This window comes from Somniosus microcephalus, chromosome 9 (assembly GCF_052327205.1).
Source record: "Somniosus microcephalus isolate GS21.2 chromosome 9, FLI_Smic_1.0, whole genome shotgun sequence".
In the NCBI taxonomy this organism is placed as follows: Eukaryota; Metazoa; Chordata; class Chondrichthyes; order Squaliformes; family Somniosidae; genus Somniosus; species Somniosus microcephalus.
Window position 1 is genome coordinate 65,091,198 of NC_140995.1, and position 20,215 is coordinate 65,111,412.

At 43.8% G+C, this 20,215-nt stretch overlaps 1 protein-coding gene across 6 annotated transcripts in view; it reads left to right on the top strand.

Annotated features, from left to right (window-relative positions):
• The window catches only part of lyst (lysosomal trafficking regulator), a 429,684-nt gene that overhangs the window by 331,170 nt on the left and 78,299 nt on the right, over positions 1–20,215 (top strand). For 4 of the 6 annotated variants that reach the window (XM_085996691.1, XM_085996692.1, XM_085996694.1 and 1 more), the window contains 8 exons: positions 2,010–2,240; positions 3,080–3,246; positions 5,350–5,502; positions 8,207–8,368; positions 9,234–9,425; positions 12,922–13,100; positions 15,046–15,252; positions 15,582–15,758. In XM_085996691.1, coding sequence (XP_085852817.1) covers positions 2,010–2,240; positions 3,080–3,246; positions 5,350–5,502; positions 8,207–8,368; positions 9,234–9,425; positions 12,922–13,100; positions 15,046–15,252; positions 15,582–15,758 — 1,468 coding nt within the window. The remainder of the gene's footprint in view (positions 1–2,009; positions 2,241–3,079; positions 3,247–5,349; positions 5,503–8,206; positions 8,369–9,233; positions 9,426–12,921; positions 13,101–15,045; positions 15,253–15,581; positions 15,759–20,215) is intronic. The other 2 variants (XM_085996696.1, XM_085996697.1) reach the window with 2 other exon arrangements.

The following is a 20,215-nucleotide window of genomic DNA, read 5'->3' on the forward strand; positions in this document are numbered from 1 at the left end:
CATCCCTTCAGCCTCCTTAGGAAATATAGGCGCTGCTGGGCCTTCTTCACCAGAGAGGAGGTATTGAGGGACCAGGAGAGGTCTTCCGTGATGTGGACTCCGAGGAACTTAAAGCTGTCCACCCTTTCCACCACAGCCCCATTGATGTGGATGGGGGTGTGACTTCCGCCTTTAGACTTCCTGAAGTCCACAATGATTTCTTTGGTTTTCTTGATGTTAAGGGCCAGGTTGTTATCGACGCACCACTTCACGAGATGCTGGACCTCCTCCCTGTAGGCTGACTCGTTGTTGGTGATCTGGCCTACTACCGTGGTATCATCCGCAAACTTGATGGTGTTGGAACCATGAACAGCCACACAGTCGTGGGTGAAGAGGGAGTAGAGGAGGGGGCTCAGCACACATCCTTGTGGGGCCCCCGTGTTCAGGGTCAGCGGGGGGGGAGGTGTGGTTACCTAATTTGACAGACTGGGGTCTGTTTGTTAGGAAGTCCAGGGTCCAGTTGCAGAGGGAAGTGTTCAGGCCAAGAGTGTGGAGTTTGGTGGCCAGCTTGTTGGGGACGATAGTGTTGAATGCTGAGCTGTAGTTTATGAACAGCATTCTGATGTAGGTCTCTTTACCATCTAAGTGATTCAGTGCAGAGTGTAGAGCAGTTGTGATTGCATCCTCCGTTGATCTGTTTGCACGATAGGCAAACTGGTGTTGGTCAAGAGAGGCGGGAACACTGGCTTTGATGTGAGCCAGGACCAGTCTCTCTCAACACTTCATTATGATGGGTGAGTGCGTGCGACAGACCGATAGTCGTTCAGGCACGTCACAGCCGTTTGTTTTGGCACAGGAATAATGGTAGCGGTCTTGAAGCATGTAGGGACTACTGCCTGGGCCAATGACAGATTGAAGATGGTGGTGAAGACATCAGCCAGCTGATCAGTACATTCCTTGAGTACCTGTCCAGGGATGCTATCCGGTCCAGCAGCCTTTCGTGTATTCACTCCGCGTAGAACACCCCTTACGTCGGAGGTCGACAGAGTGAGCACCTGGTCTTCCGGGGGTGGCGAGGCTTTGGTAGTCGGCTCCCTGTTGTCCCTGTCGAAGCGAGCGTAGAAGTTGTTAAGAAGGGAGGCATCGCTAACCGGGGGGCTGGTGTTTTTGCTCTTGTAGCCAGTGATGGACTGGATGCCTTGCCACATGCGCCAGGGGTCCGAGTTGTTGTGGAAATGATCCTCTATCCGCAGTGTCTGTTTCCTTTTGGCAGTCCTGATACCCTTTTTTAGGTTGGTCCTAGCTGCACTGTAAGCCGCCGCGTCGCCAGATTTAAATGCTGCGTCGCGTGCTTTCAACAGCGAGCGGACCTCTCCGTTCATCCAGGGTTTCTGGTTGGGGTATGTCCTGATATTTTTATGGGTCGTGACGACCTCGACGCAACTGTTAATGTAGAATAGCACTGTGGATGCGTATTCCTCGATGTCATTATGGGCAAACATGCCCCAATCAGTGCGTTCGAAGCAATCCTGAAGCTCCGAGACTGCCCCCTCTGACCATACATAACCACTATGCTGGCGTTCCCTTGCACTGTCACTATTGCATGATAGTGTCAGACATATGATCTGCTGGAATTGGTGAAGGGCACTGAGTGCAGAGGTGCAGTTGAAGCTGTTCGCACCTATTCTCAGAGTAGTAACTTACTCAGCTGCAAACAAAATAGATGCATCAGACAAGCTATAACCACAGACTTTGAGAAGTCCCAACGACAAAACAGTAGAGGCCTGTTCCAAAAATAGCCTGGTTTGTTATGCCACCCTGGTGCTGCTTCTGAGGAATTCATTCAGTTGCTGGCAGATGATACTTGAACAGTAATTTGATTTGTTTTGTACTTTAATTGGCTAATGACTTGTGCACTGCTGTTGGCAGATCTGTGGGTTATAAATGTGCATATGTCAACATATATGACAAGTTTTGCTTAACTGTTTAACTCTTCACTAATTTGCCTTTTGTTTCTCGATTATTAACAGGTTGGATCCAGAGTCTATGGCTCACATTGACCCATTCCGTAAAAGATGCATTATTCCTGTACTGGGCCTCATTGAAAATTCTCTGTATGAAAATGCATTGGTGCACAATACATTGTGTGTCCTACTCCAACTTCTGAATGCCTGCCCCAAGTTAGCTGATCTACTGCTTGACAATGGCTTACTGTACGTCTTGTTTAACACCTTAGCAGCACTAAATGGACTAGAGAACGGGTAAGGAAGTTATTATGATGGTCTTAATAGATTGTGAAGCCAAATAATTATCTTACAATGGTAGCAAATAGCAAAAGTCATTTTAAACTGTTTGGTTTTCCTTTATTAACTTTGTAACAGCTCTTTTCCTGCTTTAGATCTACCTGGAGTAAGAATGAAACTGTTAGGTTCCCATCATACTACAGCTACTGGTCTCAAACTAATATCTGTAATGTGCAATGTAGACCTGTCCCCTGTGTCTCGGCCAATATTTATCCCTCAACCAACATCACTAAAACAGATTATCTGGTCATTATCTCATTGCTGTTTCTAGGGACCTTGCTGTGGACAAATTGGCTGCCGCATTTCTTACATTACGACCGTGACTGCACTTCAAAAGTACTTCATTGGCTGTAAAGCAATTTGGGACATCTGGGGTTGTGAAAGGCACTTTATAAATGCAATGTTTTCTTCTTTCTTCAACAGCGCCACCTCACTCTTGTCCTTTTAAGATCCTTCTTTAAAACTCATCTCTTTGACCAAGCTTTGTTACTCTTCATATTATCTCCTCCTTTGTCTCGGTATTCATTTTGTCTCATTATGCCTCCATGATGCACCTTGGGACGTTTTTCTATGTTTAAGGTGCTATATAAATGCAAGTTGTTCTTGTAGTTTGACCTCAGTATCTCAGCTGAGTTATAGTTTTGTGGCTTCATCCATCGCATTTGTTACTCTATTATTTTTAAAAGGCCTTAATACCATTTTTATTTAGCTTTTCTACATTACAATTTTCACCATATTCCTGTCTCAAAGTTGTCTTGTTTTACTAAATTTATCCCAATCACTTTCTTTCGTTGTAGCATTCCAGTGAGTGAGTACAAATTGCTGTTGTGTGATATTCAGCAGTTGCTGGTCGCAGTTACCATCCATTCCTGCAGCTCTTCTGGTTTACCATATTTTCGCATAATAGAGGATTTAATCTCGCTGCTTGGATACCTGCAGAACAGCAAGGATACAAAAACAAAAGGTAGCTGTTAAAAATTCAAACTGAATATAAAATTTCATCAAATAAAAGTTTATCAAAAAAATAGAATAATTTAGAAATTACAGACTTTTTAAAATTCTTATTCAGTTTCAGTATAATTGATGAATGGTGATGAGTGAATGGTTACAGCACGGAAGAGTGCCATTTGGCCCATCGAGCCCGTGCCGGCTCTCTGCAAGAGCGCTTCAGCTAGTCCCACTCCCCTGCCCTTTCCCTGTAGCCCTGCAAATTTCTTTCCTTCAGATACTTCTCCAACTCCCTTTTGAAAGCCGTGATCGAGTCTGCCTCCACCACCCTTTCAGGCAGTGCATTCCAGATCTTAACCATTCACGGCATGTGAAATTAACGCTGTTTGCCCCTACTACATATTTATTTTATTAAAAATGGACCTAGACCATTTTTTGAATGGGGTACTGAAGGAGTATTACAAGCAAGTAATTCACAATTGGTAATTTTATGAATTGCTGCAAAAAAGAAATAGACATAAATAGGAATTGAATTGAAGATTGCTGAAATGTCCTTGTTGCTAGGAAGAAGGATGGGCATGCAAGAGGGGGAGCTGACGGGCTCCTCTCACCAGGCAGCAGTACATTAGTACATTTTTGAATATAGTTGAGGTTTTTTTTAGCTACTTTTATGTTGGCAGATATTTTCAGCAGATTCTGAGACACCAATGTCCGTGAGGTGGCTCCCAGCATTTAGGAACATAAGAACAGGAGCTGGCCAATAAACTTAATGTATCAATGTCTCTTTGCAACCTTCTGCTCCCATCTACATTATTTACTGTACCACCTAACTTAATGTCATCAGCAAACTTGGATATACGCCTCTCTATTTTTTCGTCTAAGTCATTTATAAATATAGTGAAAAGCTGAGAACCCCAGTGCTATCCCTCGGTTACACCACTAGTCACATCCTGCAATTGGAGTACATACCTATTATCCCTACTTTCTGCCTTCTATCTCCTACCCAATTCGGTACTCATGTAAATATGTTATCTCCAATTCCATGCGCACTCATTTTTGTTAACAGTCTCCTGTATGGAACCTTATTGAATGCCTTCTGGAAGTCCATATAAATAACATCCATAGACACTCTTATTTACCATGGAATCTAGTGCTCTTAAACCAGCAACAAGAATATGGAGCCATGATAAACTGAGGCTACAATTTTACTTTTGGGATAAAGAAGTCAGATTTAGTAGTGAGTCAAAAACCGCTTTACATTTAGCTCTCCTGTAGTCTATGCTCCAGCTCTCCCCCTTCATGTTGCTAAAAACTGCTCCTTAATCCCAAGAGCACAACCGTGGGCCCATGAAGGAGTAGGTCCATGATTCTGCCGTCAGGATAAGGGAGCGGTTTAGCAATGTAAATGTGTGTCAATGCAGTGATATTAATCCCCTGTGACCCGAGCTAAAGAAATGCCTTTAAGGTAGAAAAGTCAACATACAAGATTTAGGTTCCTGCAGGCAATCTAAACTACTCAGCAGGGTCCGGATAGCAGTCCAGTCTGATGAGACAGTAAGAGAATAGTGAAATATTAGCTGCGTTTGTATTAGCTGAGTGCCGCCGAAGGCAAGTGCAAGTTTTTCCTGCTGGTGGCTGCGTCATAAATAGAGAGAGTTTGATGTTCGCTGTTCTGGCAGCAACAGGAACCTATATTTTTACGGGTGAATCACCATCTCCACATGGATATGGAGCCCATTCTGGTGTCACATACATTGCATGTATGTGCAGAAGAATGCGTCTTCTGTGCCATGGGCCTCTAGAGAGTGGTGCCAGGTGAGTTTAAATAATCGGGGACAGCAGCCCACGGAGGTCGGTATAATGCCATTTCCTGAAATCAGATTTGTATTAACAACAAGATAAAATGCTGATTGAGTTCTGGAGTGGATCTTCCTCCCCCTCCACCCCAGCCCCCTCTTCTCCTCCTTCACCTGAGCCAGATGCACTGAACACACATAGTTAGGGGAGAGGTGATGAGATAAATAAGCAGGAGACTTCTATTCAAACGTTTCCTACTTGAATTGAGACATCTCGCCTTGAATCTGCGGTGTGAATTTAATCACTGTCTGTCCTTATTTAGAAATGGCTATTGCACTGCAGTTCCGGGTCCTTCAGAGCGCCATCGAATTTATTAAAACCACAGCCAATCAGGATGCTCAGAATATGAGTAGCTCCTTTCATTTACCTGCAACTCAGCATCATGCCATTCACCAGAAGAGGAGGAGTATTGCTGGTGAGTGCTGCAACTCTCTAGTGGCTGCATTGTAACTGTCTCCGGTTAACTGCTTGGTCAGCAAAGTAGTGTAACCTTACCTTTTCACATTTAGAACCATATATGAATTACATTTATTTCAGTAGATTTTTGAAAAACCCGTCATTTTAATCGGCTGTTCAGTGAGTGGAACCAATAATTGGATGGACTCTATCTTGGGTCTCGGTGTATATCAATCCAGTGAAGCCCATTATGCTCGTGTGGAACAAAAACCAGTTGGGCCGACTGTATGTTACTTCAGCGTAGTAAGAATTTTGTTTATGCATTCAATTTCCGTGAAGCTTGAAATAGTTTAGTGTAACTGTGCTCTGGTTATTTCAGTCTTGTATATGAATACACTAATCACAAAACTGCCCATTGTCAACTATATTTTTAAAAAGAAGACCGCTCCAAAATAATTTCACTGAATTAACACACAAATTAGAACAACGGCAGTCACTAGGCTGTTTCTTCAGCTATCTTCAGAGTCCTGTGGCACTTAAATGATATACAGGATGACATGGGAGTGCCTGACACCGAGTCCATGATGACTAGGACTGGAACTGAGCACTGACCTGAAACAAAATCTTATACAAATGTATTGCTTTCCCAGCAGAAGGTTCTTTTATATTTTTCATGAGGTGTCAGAGGATCAGAGTGTAGGTTGGGACAGTGTAATTCAGAGTCAGGATCAGAGTGCAGGCTGGGACAGTGTAATTCAGAGCGCAGGCTGGGACAGTGTCATTCAGAGCGCAGGCTGGGACAGTGTAATTCAGAGCACAGGCTGGGACAGTGTCATTCAGAGCGCAGGCTGGGACAGTGTCATTCAGAGCGCAGGCTGGGACAGTGTAATTCAGAGCACAGGCTGGGACAGTGTCATTCAGAGCGCAGGCTGGGACAGTGTCATTCAGAGCGCAGGCTGGGACAGTGTCATTCAGAGCGCAGGCTGGGACAGTGTCATTCAGAGCGCAGGCTGGGACAGTGTCATTCAGAGCGCAGGCTGGGACAGTGTCATTCAGAGCACAGGCTGGGACAGTGTCATTCAGAGCGCAGGCTGGGACAGTGTCATTCAGAGCGCAGGCTGGGACAGTGTCATTCAGAGCGCAGGCTGGGACAGTGTCATTCAGAGCGCAGGCTGGGACAGTGTCATTCAGAGCGCAGGCTGGGACAGTGTCATTCAGAGCGCAGGCTGGGACAGTGTCATTCAGAGCGCAGGCTGGGACAGTGTCATTCAGAGCGCAGGCTGGGACAGTGTCATTCAGAGCGCAGGCTGGGACAGTGTCATTCAGAGCGCAGGCTGGGACAGTGTCATTCAGAGCGCAGGCTGGGACAGTGTCATTCAGAGCGCAGGCTGGGACAGTGCAATTCAGAGCGCAGGCTGGGACAGTGCAATTCAGAGCGCAGGCTGGGACAGTGCAATTCAGAGCGCAGGCTGGGACAGTGCAATTCAGAGCGCAGGCTGGGACAGTGCAATTCAGAGCGCAGGCTGGGACAGTGCAATTCAGAGCGCAGGCTGGGACAGTGCAATTCAGAGCGCAGGCTGGGACAGTGCAATTCAGAGCGCAGGCTGGGACAGTGCAATTCAGAGCGCAGGCTGGGACAGTGCAATTCAGAGCGCAGGCTGGGACAGTGCAATTCAGAGCGCAGGCTGGGACAGTGCAATTCAGAGCGCAGGCTGGGACAGTGCAATTCAGAGCGCAGGCTGGGACAGTGCAATTCAGGGCGCAGGCTGGGACAGTGCAATTCAGGGCGCAGGCTGGGACAGTGCAATTCAGAGCGCAGGCTGGGACAGTGCAATTCAGAGCACAGGCTGGGACAGTGCAATTCAGAGTTAGGCTGCGCTCTGTGCTAGGAGCTAATTGGAAACTGGTTTGGTGAAACTAAATGAAGAAGACAGTTAGTAGATTTATATACAGTGGAAAACTGGAGCCGTGTCTGCACATCAAAAATCTGCAGCTTTTATTTGGTGCCAGATTTCCGTTATATTCAGATTGGTTAAGAACCACTCAAAACCCTAAAGATCTTGTTTATTTTTTTAATGAAGGCAGGAATCAAAATTGGTTGAACCGAGTTTTCAGGAGGTTTCTGTTTCAACATCTCTCTTTTTGATTTCTCCAAGTTATCTTGCCAACGACACAGACAGTATTACCAGAAACTTATTTAAAAGCTGATGTTGAAGTGTATTGAAGGGGCACCATGCTCACGATGAAGCCTTGGGCAGACTTGTTTTGTTTTTTGAAGGGAAATGCCTGAATTATTTGCTTTAGGGGGATGTGGTGATACATTGTGAAAAAACTCACCACTGTATTGTGTGTTGCACACCTGCACAGAGACGGGTGCGAAAGGGTTTGCCAAGCACTTCTTTGCGAAGGTGCTGTCCCTTTAATGGATTGTGCTGTAAGCTATAAAGGTCTCGGTACATATATTAAACATTTTTAATTGTTTTGTTTTTTAAGATTATTTTGTCTTTTGAATTTATTTAATTGATATTTGGTTTTATTGCTTACAAAAAAATACCAAAAATTGGCTGCAAAATATTTACCTGGCATTGTTCAAGATATGGGTTTTGCTAATTTATGTGATCCTTTGCTTTCAGACTTGTGTTAAAGGCAGTACAGTACATTTTTAGCCATTGTGTAGCTCTTCCTGCATATATCTCTTTTATTTGTACTTGTTTACAACGAAGGGTCAATTGCATTGAAAGATTCCATAATTCCACGGCTACCAAGACAACATTTCTCCTCGTATGGTCACCTTCCGATGACTTATTGCTTCAACTTAGTAAACCAGGAATCTCCCCTACCGTCCCCAACTGGATCCACTTCCTATACTTTCCCTACAGAAGCAGGTGTAGTAGTGATCTTCCGACTTCAGACCCCGGAAAAACATTTCATTCTGAAATGTTTTGTGTCAATAGGAGACTGCAAAACGTGCATTTGTGGAACAAAAGCCATCTCCTCTGATACTGTAAACCTAGGAAATTTCTTCTGTCTCAAAATGTTTTAAGATGGCAATATGTTCCAGCATAAAGTAGAAATACACTGAAATGGAAATTCAGCAAAATGTTCTGATGGGTAGAGATTTGATGTATTTTTAGGTTTACAGTATTGAGATCAAATCAGTGTTCGGATTCACTTTTGCTACACTGATTTGTTTGCAGTTCTGCTGTAACTGATACTAACACAAAAATGCTGTTCATAGAGCGTAGCAATGAAGTCTTACATCCCAAACTCCACTGGAAGTCAAGTGTTCACTTGTTTACATAAAATGATGTTTTGGAGACATGCGGTTTTGCTTTCACTATCATCCAACCGTTTAAAATGTCTTTCAAATCTAGTGCTATGTTTTCACATGCAAACAATTCATTTGTTAATATTTATAATAGTACCTTTGCCCTTTTGTGTAAACATTTTAATATCTTACCAAACTAGAAAGCAGTCAATAATTGAATGTAGTAACATCAGAAGCATGTGTAATAGTCACTGTTGAAATCATGTTCTGCCAAAACAAAATCTTTCTGTTGCTCTTTTACAAGTGTCTCATGTTTTCCCCGCCTGTAGGTATTTGTTTCATTGTTACTTGAGCTTCCTAGTATCTCTCGATGCTTTGCACTTTAGAATCTTTAGGCAGTCTTCCACACTGAGTGTATTTAAAAAGCAGTAAGCGCACAAACATTTCTGAAGGTGAATTTGACTTGGAATCCGTATTGCCAGGTCCTCGCAGGTTTTCAGCTGCTCCGTCCGATACCTTGCTGATGAGAATGCGATCAGTAGCCAGCGATGAGCTCTCTGTGCTAATGCAGAGGAGGATGAGCCACGAGAACGCTATGAGAGCATCTGAGACCGAGTTTATACAGAGACTGCAGAGACTCACAGTTTTATCTGTTAATCGGCTGATCTACCAAGGTAGGCAAGTCAGTTAACCTGATTGTTTTGGGGTTTTTTCTTCCCCTTTCCTCCTCCTCTCAAAGATGATCTGCGTTTGGGTTCACACATGCCAGCAGCCCCCCAGTACCTTACACAAGTAGCCATTCTTCATTGTGAACCTAGATAATAAGTGTCGACAGGCTATTTCTTCATGGAGGGCCTCACACCCAAGCCCGCTATTGTCTACTCACATTCACTTTCATGCAGGGAATCACTGGATAGTGATCAGGAGCCAGAACCTAAGCTGATTTATTCTCCTTTCACTTCCCCAAGACTTGCAATGCTAAGGTCAGTACTAGTGTTGACCAAGCACAATACAGGGTTTGCATCTGGGATCTTCCTGATCTGTATCATGTTATGCGGTACACTTACCCTCTGAGTCATTGGACAAGAACTCCCTCCTCCTCTTTAAATAGTGCCATGGAATTTTTAACATCCATCTGAACCACAGGAATAGGCAGATGTTTAACATCTCAAACAAAAGACGACACTTCCATTAAGTCACCCCCACTGATGCTGAAAGGCTCATCAATGTCGCCTCCAGCCTTGATTTCCCCAACGCTGTCCTCTCCAGCCTCCTCACTAGCACCCTGTAAAAACTCCAATGCATTTTGTCCCGAGGCAGCCCTCCCTCAGTACCACACAAGTTTCAGCCTAGCCCAAATTCTGGAGTGACAGCATTTTGTGTAACCATTTGCAATCTTGTACAACCAAGACTGAACACAACAGCAAGTGGTGGTTTTGTCATACAGAATGACTTTTCTCTTCCTCATTCACCAGTGGAGTTGAGCCAAGCCTGGATCATGTTCTGGGGAAACAATGTGGTAAGCAAAACGCCACAGTGATTTAAAAAAAAACTTGGCACACGTATGTATCCAGGGATGCCACCCCATGTGGGTCCCCCACTCCCACACCATGTAAAGTCCCCGCAGCCACACCAGGATCGCACTTGGGCACCACCAGCTGCCAGCCGGATACAGCCCACTGACTGCCAGGCAGCTCCAGACCTCCATGTACTAGCCAGGCCCAAGACCCGAGGTAGAGCTGATTCCCCTGCAGCATCACACTGCAAAGTCACCTATGACAACCGTTGTGACTGCAACTGCTTCTTGTGGACTATCTTTTGGTGCCTTCTATTAATCACTTTATTCCCCTTCACTGCCTCTCCTCTGAGGTTCATTCCTTGTCTACATGCTGCCTCTTGACTGTCCACAAACATAGAGTCAGCTGTCATATGGATGCTGAGGACAAGCAGCTGTATCTCTCCACCAATACCATTGACTCCACGATTCTTACTGTGATATCTGACAAGTCATAGATGAGTCACATTTTTTCCAAATCGACAGTGGCAAGGCTGAAGCCCTCCTGTTCCACACTGCTCTAGTAACTCTGCACCCTAACCCCCATAACCTAGCCCGTAATTCCATCCTCTTCCCTAACTGCTCAGCCTAACTGAAGCTTATGGTGTACAACCTTGGTGTCCTGTTTGAAATGAAGCTGAGTATCAGGACCTCTATACAACACCAAGACCACCTCCATCCCCAACTCATCCTCACTACTGCTGCGAGTCTCATCAATGTCACCTCCAAGCTTGATTTCTCGAATACTCTCCTCACCAGCCTCCTCAGCTGCACCCTGTACAAACTCCAATTCTTCCAGAACTCCAATGACTGCATATTGTCCCTTACTAAGTCCTATTCATCTATCACGCCTGTGTTGGCAACTACCATGGGCTCCCTACCTCCAGGGCATTAATTTCAAAATCATCATCCTCATTTGCAAATGGTCTTGTTCAAACATTTTCCAGCCACACAACCCAGCTCACACCCTGTGGCCTTTTATGTGTTTCCCTGCACCTCCTTACAACATCAAGCCTTCGTACTTCTGCATTTTGGAATTCTTTTTCTAACATTTTCCCCCTTCTACATTTTTTCTCCACCTTTAAACTCTCTTTTCATATGTTTCTCCTAACTCCATTCCTAATTTATGCGTTTGTGAAGTGCGTTTCGCTGTGTTAAAGAGCTGGATAAGAACAGGTTTGGCTTTTCCTAGCCAAGAGTCACATTCTCTGCTGCTAGCAGTGGGTTTAAAGTATCCCTTTGAGGTGTTTCTTCCATAGTTATAGTGATGTTTCTGTGATATAATTGTTCCTTGAGTTTTTTTTCTGTATTTTAACAAAACTTTTTTTAAAAGCAAGTTTGTCATCCCAAGTAACCTCATGTTTTTAGTCTACTCCTATCACTTCTGTTATATTTAAACCAAAAAAAAATACTGCTTAGATCCATTTTATTCATTAGCATTGTTGCTCAGTGTTATGTATCTAGGATGCGAAAAGGCCATCAGGCCGATAAAGCGCTTGCTCAGTTTTTTGCTGAACTGCTCACCATGTTGCTACCCTCCCACACCTCCTGGGTAGAGGCATAAAAAGCACCAAGACTGTATCTAATGCTGGAATCTTCTATCACATTTTTCTGTGACCCCCTCAAATGCAATCAGGCAATCTCCAGCAGGCTCCAAACTAGTTAGCTATTTTCCAGAATATTACTTCTTACCTTCTTTCTGCCGTGATCGAAAAAGCATACAACCCCCTCTGGAAGGACTGCTAGGAGTCAGTCCTCATTGTCAGTGTATGGACTGGCGCCCTACCCTGTTCTATCTGCGTCACTCAATGGACAGTTACGCCAACTGCTAATGTATATCATCGCTACTGTCAGTTGGTGCAACTCTAAAGGTTTTAATCATTGTTCTAAATGCAGCAGGCCCCTTTAACTTTGCGGCTGGTAAGCCAGGGTGCTAGATTGGCTTTATATTCTCAGCCTACACCTGTGGAGACCTTGGAACCAAATGCCCATTTAATTCAGGTGAAAGATAACAAAATCTAGCCATACCTAAACAGGTATTGGCAATGTAAAGGGAAGGTAAAGCCAGACTGTTCTACCAAGAAAGAAGAGCCAAAGGATGTAAATTAAAATTAGTGAAAAGTCAAGTTAGAACAAATATCAAGACCAACATCCTCACTCAGAGTGATAAGTCTTTGGAATAATCTGTCAAGAAAGGTAATGGAAGTAAAACCATTGGGTTTACTCAGAATAAATTAATTGCTGTGACGAGAGAGTTAATGTACTAAAAGGATGAGCTTTGATGGGCTAAGTGGACTTTTCTTAGCCCAGACTTCTCTTATGTGCTTAAAGTCTCAGAAAAGTGTTTTTGTCCCAACAGATTCATTTAGAATGACATGGCTTACATTTTTGTGAAAAAAATCAATTGGGAAACATGCAGTGCATTAATTGGACAGCACTTTACCTGCGTTGTTTAAGTACTAAGGCAATGAAAAACTGCAATTCCACTGCACTAATTGATATTTTGCCCCACCTTTGTGTGGGTCTATTCACCTTTTACTTTTTTAGTTGTGAATTTTTTTTTTTTTAAGTGCCTAACGTTTGTGCTATATTGTGACATTCATGTGCTTGTTTAGATCTTGACCCTGACTTTCTGGATTTATTGAGCACGTCCGAATATCCACATCATAACAAAGTACCGACCCCATCAGGTGAAGGCTCTGAGGAAGGTGCATCAGTGCTACCCAGCAACAATGTGAAAACTTTTCAACAAGAAATGCTAAAACTGATGGTTGAAGGGATTAAAATATCCTTGGTGAGTATGGCTGCATGTAATCATCAAAATGTTATTTGTGGACTGACCATTTGTACTGCTTGGCATTCAACGGAGCTCAAAGGTTTAAGGTCCTGGTTGGCTACACATTCTAACCTCGCTAAGAAATTCTTAATTCTTGTAAGGTATTTAATAGTTATTTCTGGTAGGATTGTTTTAACATTAGTGATGTTGAAGCTGGGAGGAATTAATATTGCAGATAATATTTGTATTGTATTGCAATTAAGGCTGTCGGATTTGTAAAATATAAAAGGAAAAACTTAAGGGATAAGGAAAATAGATGCTGAGCCAGAAAGGGAGAAATTAGGAGGAATGACTTGGCCAAAGGGATGGGTTTTGAGGAGATTTTTAAAGGAGACGACAGCGGTAGATAGGGAGAGGGAGAGAGTTCCAGAGAGCAGAAGCGAGACAACTGAAAGGTGTGCCAGCAGTGGTTGGGTGAAGGAAAGGGGGTGGGGGGAGAAGTACAGAAGGCCAGAATCAGAGGAACACATGGTTCAGGAGAGGACCCAGGGCTGGAAATGTTTGCAGCAATAGGGTGATGCTAGGCCATGGAAGGATTTATAGAAAAGGACAATGCTTCAGAAATCCTTGTCAGACCTGGGAGCCAGTGTAGGTTGGCAAGGTCAGTAATCAGTTTGCCATATTTTAAGAAGTACTTGGAATTCAGAATAAAATATTACAATATTTCTGTTGCAGTCTCACTGGAAAGCTTTGCAAAAGGTGATTTGTTTTGTATTTCTTTTTAAATTTTAATTCATTGAAAAATAATGGAAGTTGTACAGTTTATACAGGAATGGTGTCCACTATTGTTTGTAAACATGTTTAAATGTAGTATCCAATTAACATAACAGGAATGTCCAATTAAAATTATTCTGTTAACAGCAGTGAATGTAATGATTATACATAGAAAATGATTCGGGGTTTTCAATTTCTATTTACTTAAGATGAATTGAGCGTGCTGCCAATTAAATGCAGCACATTATTTTTTGCTCCTCCCAGTTTTGTGAATCTTTCCATCTTGACAGACTTGTATTTAATTATCATTGCTCTATCCTGCACCCACAAATTCAGATACCAATTCCAGATTATGCCAGATTATGCCATTGGACCAGTAGGAAATGAGAAACTGGAGGTTGTATGCTTGTGCAGGGAGTGTACTGAGTTGGCTCTCACGATGTGCGAGCAAGCTCGCACTTTGTTCTCTGGTCTCTTCATATTCTCAAATAGTACCCTGTGTAAGCATATTCAGGCACTGGTGGTGAAGCTTCATTGTTGGTTGGGGGAAAATGTTATTGCTACTGGTGAACAACATTTCCTAGCTATTAATTGTTTTGGAAAATAAAATTGTTTTGGTCAAACATCAGATGTGCAGAAATTCTCCTAATGCCCAAACCTGAAGTTAGAGGAGTGGTCCTCGATATTACTCGCAGCGCTGATAGGGTATCATATCCCCACCTCATTGACAAACTGTCCTGTTGTGTGTCTGATGAGTTGGCACATTGTATATAGGACTTCCTCAAAGGACTTCCTCAAAGGATACAAACATGAGCCCATGACAAATCACACAAATGAAGGAATCCCATGGGAAAGCTTGCTTGATCCAATTCTGTTTCTTGTCTTCATCAATAACATTGTTAATGTTGGTGAGATAGCCTGGGGATAATAATCCCTGTGGTCACTAGATGTTGTCGCACAGAACTCGTGTCTGGTACACAGAAGTTTAAACCAAGAGTTAACCAGTATTTTATGAGCCTGGGTTGGAGGAACATGCATTAGACAGTAGGAAATCTGCTGAGTTTGCCTTCAACACACAAACTTCACAATGTGAAGATTACTCCAGCATTTTAAGACTTGTTCTTCAGGCTCCTTGGAAGTTCATCATTGTCTTGATTACTGACTGATTGATGTATATGTATTGGTTTAGGGAACTGGTAGAAATAGCCCCCCACGGCAGCAGTGGAAGCGCATGCTTTGGTCCTGCAGAGAGACATTCCGGTCCCAGTTGGGTCGATTGCTTGTTCACGTTCTGTGCCCTGCCCGCCCACTAGAAGAGAGGAAAATGGCTTTAGAGATCGTTTATGAACCAAGCCATCAGGAGATTCTGCGAGAATGTCTTGGTCAACCTCTGGAGGTAAGACCGTTGCCAAGAAAGCCTGCCAGGTATATGCAGAAAGTTGTTCTGAAGCATGTCAAGTAAACTGTAATATTATTGTACTCTTTTTATATAATTTGAAGAAAAATTATGAACTAATAATTTTGCGACTATGCTTTCAGTAGGTTTTTGGAAGGTAAATGTTTATATTCTTTAACACAACTCCTCTGCAGTACATTGATATTTGAAAATTGTCTAAATATATTACATACTGAAAGAAAACTTTAAAGAATCTCTTTGTTGGGATAAAGTAGCTCATTTAAAGCAGCTTTTAATGGTGAGCCTCTGCCGGTTCTGTTTACCCACAGCATGGACCCAAGCTGGCATTGTATCTGTACGAATTAATGCATGACCACATGGAAGCCTTGTCCAAGGAACAGCAATCTGCAGCAGGGAACTTCTTCAACTCTTTAAAGCTTTGTGGATACAAGTGTATTCCTCCTAGTGCTCCACCCAAACCAGATCTCATTAAAGCCATCAAAGAGGTATGGTGTCAATAGTCAGACAGACCTGAAGCAAAGTTGACTTTCGTTTATAACCAATTTTGAATAAAAAGAAGACGAGCGATTTTAAAAGGTGTATGCACATTCACAATGCAGACTCAATGGCCGCGAATTTGCTGACCACGGCAGGTCCATGGTGAGCGACGTCAGTGGCGTGTCCCGACCCCGCTGCTGTCTCCATCCAGGCCTCTGAAATGAATTTCCTTAGATTGGGCTTGTTAAACCCGCCCAGCATGTTTGCCGGCCAATTAGAGGAATCGGGTTTGGTGACTTCATTTGATGATGCGTCATCAGCCGGTTTCCTTAAAGGGACCATGGCCAACTTTATTTTGACATTTGTGCTTTCAGTGTTCTACAGCATTCAGGTGCTGCAAATACTGACAAGCACTGCACAGAGGTGCAGGGCTGCACCCAGGCTCTCCCATGACTCCCTCCACAGCACGCAGGGAGGTCTTCTTCCCTTCCCATGGGCAGAAGAGACCTCCCCAGGAGATCAACACAGCCTGGTTGCACATTGCACAGGAGGGCACAAACAGGGATATGGTCAGGAGGACCTGGGTGCAGTGCCGCAAACGTTCCAATGATCTCAGTAGATCACAAAATGTTAGTACAAAGCCGCACTCAACCTCATCCTGCTGTTCCTCTCATCACATCTCCATCACTCTGCCTTCCCTACCCTACTTGAGTACAGGAACAGGGATGTCTTGCTGCAGTTGTACAGGGCCTTGGTGAGACCACACCTTGAGTATTGTGTGCAGTTTTGGTCGCCTTATCTGAGGAAGGATGTTCTTGCCATGGAGAGAGTGCAGCGAAGATTCACCAGACTGATACCTGAGATGGCAGGAATGACGTATGAGGAGAGATTGAGTCGATTAGGCTTATATTCGCTAGAGTTTAGAAGAATGAGGGGATCTCATTGAAACTTATAAAATTCTAACAGGACTAGACAGACTAGATGCAGGAAGGATGTTCCCGATGGCGGGGGAGTCCAGAACCAGGGGTCACAGTCTAAGGATAAGGGGTAAGCCATTTAGGACAGAGATGAGGAGGAATTTCTTCACCCAGAGAGTGGTGAACCTGTGGAATTCTCTACCACACAAGGCAGTTGAGGCCAATTCATTAAATATATTCAAGAAGGAATTAGATATATTTCTTAAGGCTAAAGGGATCAAGGGATCTGGGGAGAAGGCAGGGACAGGGTACTGAATTTGGATGATCAGCCATGATCTCATTAAATGGCGGAACAGGCTCGAGGGGCCAAATGGCTTACTCCTGCTTCTATGTTTCTATGTTTACTCCTGCTCATCCTGACTCACACCAACTTACCTTGCACCTCCACCAATCCGTCTATCTACATTATCACATCCCCACCTCACTAGCCACCTCTCGCACTCCCCCCTCATCCTAGTGCAATCAAACTAACAGCACACAAGGGTAGGCACTTGGTTGTTTTATGCAATGTTCATGTAAAGTTTCTGTTAATGTGGTGTCAAACATTAAAACCTTTATTTTCAACACTTTGCGTTCTTGGACAGATTTGCATGCACTTTTGGAAGTGGCTTCGTGAGTTGCAGTGAATGGTGAGACATAACGGTACCCCCTGCAATGGTCATGAATGTGAAAGGAATGGCTTGGGCATTGTAGGGATGCTTTATGGTGTTGGTGTGGGGTGGTGCCAACCATGTGGTGTACAGTGTCAAGCGAAGTAAAACTGGCTATGATGAGGCCATCCCTGGCCTACCAGGCAGCAATGTGGTTGGGTGCTGATGCTCTTTGTCCTGTGCAGCATCAGGTGATTGCGGAGAAGGTTTGTGGTGTTGGTGTTGGGGCTGATCGTGGTGGAATTCTGAGGACCAAGGTGAGAGAGTACAAAGGGCACCCATGCTGATGGAATAGTTGGCAGGTGAAGTAGAGATGACAGAAGCGATCTGCCAATGGTGAGAGAGGTAATGAGGTCCAGACTGGATGGAGACTTGTGTAAAGACTTGCAGCATGGTGAATCTGTTGTGGAAATGCAGTGAGGAAGAGTTTGTGGCTGAGGGAAGATATCTCTTAAGGTGGGAGCTTTTACTGTACACTTGAAGCTGTCAACTCAACAGCTGATTCAATGGCCACTGAAGTTCCGCCTTAGCTTCACAGACGTGGTCCACAACCAGCGTGGACCCCGTGGGCAAGCTGTCAAATGCAGAAGGTGAGCTGAAATTCATTCTTACGTGGCGCTAAACAAGCCACTAATTACCTGAATTGGGTCCCCTGCTGTAAACCCGCCGCTGCATGTCGGGTCTGCTCAGCGCTGACAAACCAGACATCGGGGAAAGGTGCATGGTGGCGGGTTCACAGCAGGGTCCCGACCCACTGGGGGAAAAAAAATCACTTTCCCACCCGACCCGCCACTGATCACGCCTGCTAACCTCCTGGAAAATCCAACCCATTTATTTCTAGCTGCAAACCAAACTCCTTATAAAATCAGTCCTCGATTGTGTGTAATAATATATGAAAGCTGTTTAGTCCAGTGATGAAATAACCTGTGTGGGGGTATTGGTAATGAACAATCACATGGAAGCACAGCATTGAATTAAATATTTGACATTGATGGTATAAAAACATTCAAATAAAATTGTTTTGAGAGAAGTTGCAAGTAATAAGAATATCGTCCTCTGCAAGTACAGAGCCTGGGAAAGGGGCAAGAAAAGAACAAGAGGGAAAGGTCTGTGATAGGGTGGAGGGCCGCAGTGATTCAATGTCAAAAGGGATGTTAATGCAAGGCGGTGATAATAGGACAAGTAAAGAAACAAAAGATGGGTCCAGAGGAGGTGTAAATGGTTACAGCAGTGTAAGATCTTAATGATTTCTCAGAGTTCTTGGACAAGACACAAATAGACAGCAGCCAGTATGTTTGAGCAATAGATGAAGATTTATTAAGCTTACAGAGTAATATACTTAACAATAGGCGATAGTTCAACGAGTAGCTCGCAGCCCTTGGTCTCTGGAGCCTCACGGACACAGGTGATGTCGTCTTCAGTCTGTTCCTTTGTTCTCGCAGTAGGTCTGTGTGAAGTTGTTCTTTGAGTATCGAGGTTTTAACCCTTTTCTTATCAAAAGTTTGTTTGGCCAGTGTCCATATATGGGCCCAGAAATTCGGGTCGGGGGCTTCCCGCGGGTGTAAGCCCCCGATCTGCACTTACCTTGTGCGCCGGCCGTTGAGCTGTGGGCCCCCGTGGAATTCCGATCCTGGGCCTGCTCCAGCTGCCGCCGCGCAGTGCTTGCATATCCCAGGGGCGCAGTTAGTTCGATGCGTCCCCTGGGATCATGTGGGCCATGGAGAGCCAATCGGAGCAGGGAATGCTCCATTCATAAGTTTGACAGGAAGTGCTGTCAAAACTTAGAAATACTACGGCCCCAAAACATCACTAAATCTTCAAATAAATTTTTTTTTTTTAATCACATTTTTTAAATAAACTATAAATTACATGAAATAACTATTTTAAACAATAATTTAAATTTTTGAAAAAAATAATTTTATTTTCTAACGGGGCTAAAAATAAACTTACCTTTTAAAGTATTTAAAAATAATAAACGTGGGAAAAAATGTTTTAATTTTAATTAATTCACCACTTATCTTGTAAAAAGCAGGCCTTACGCCTGCTTTTTAAATGTGTAACTTCTGCAGACTTACCCTGTATAAAAAAAAAAAACCGCAAGTTCGATGTGCACGCGCAGCCTCACCCGCACACGCGTTTGACCTCTGAACCCCTGCTTTCAGGGGAGCGGAAGTGCCGGTTTCCCGCGCATGCGCAGTGCATGCAGGAAACCGGCACTTCCATTGGGCCTATGGGTGAGTACCCCGTACGTACTCACCCGTGGAGACCCGAATTTCTGCCCCATGGTCTTTAACAAAATCACCTTTTTTAATTGGTTCTAATGGTCAAAATACCATTGTCACTCAGACTAAGGTTAGCATCTTGGCCCCGCCTGGTCTCAGTATTTTTCCAACAACTCTACCTTGTTCATCGTTATCTTGTTTATACGTTCTTCACCCCATTGGAATTTACCTTATCTCTCTCATTTCTAGCTTCCCTGGTACAAGCAGTGTTAAACGAACTCTAATTAAGCTTAGCGTTATAATACGTTACTTAACAATTTAACCTTCACTCGCAGTCTGTGGCTGTTTGTTATCAGAGCTTAGTCAAAACTGCTTCTGACTGTCCTTGCAGCTACATTTTGAACAAGCCTTAATATTTCCATACCCACAAGGAATTATGAGTAAGATTAGTTGGTCAGTGGCTGCATTTAAATTTATATATATATGATTCTCATCTACTAAGGACCTCTAAATATCAGTCTTTCGTACAGCAGGATAGCAGAGGGGGAGGGAAGCATGAAAAATCTGGCAAAGTGGAGAGGGTTGCCATGGCCTGGGAATGTGACAGTGAAAAGTG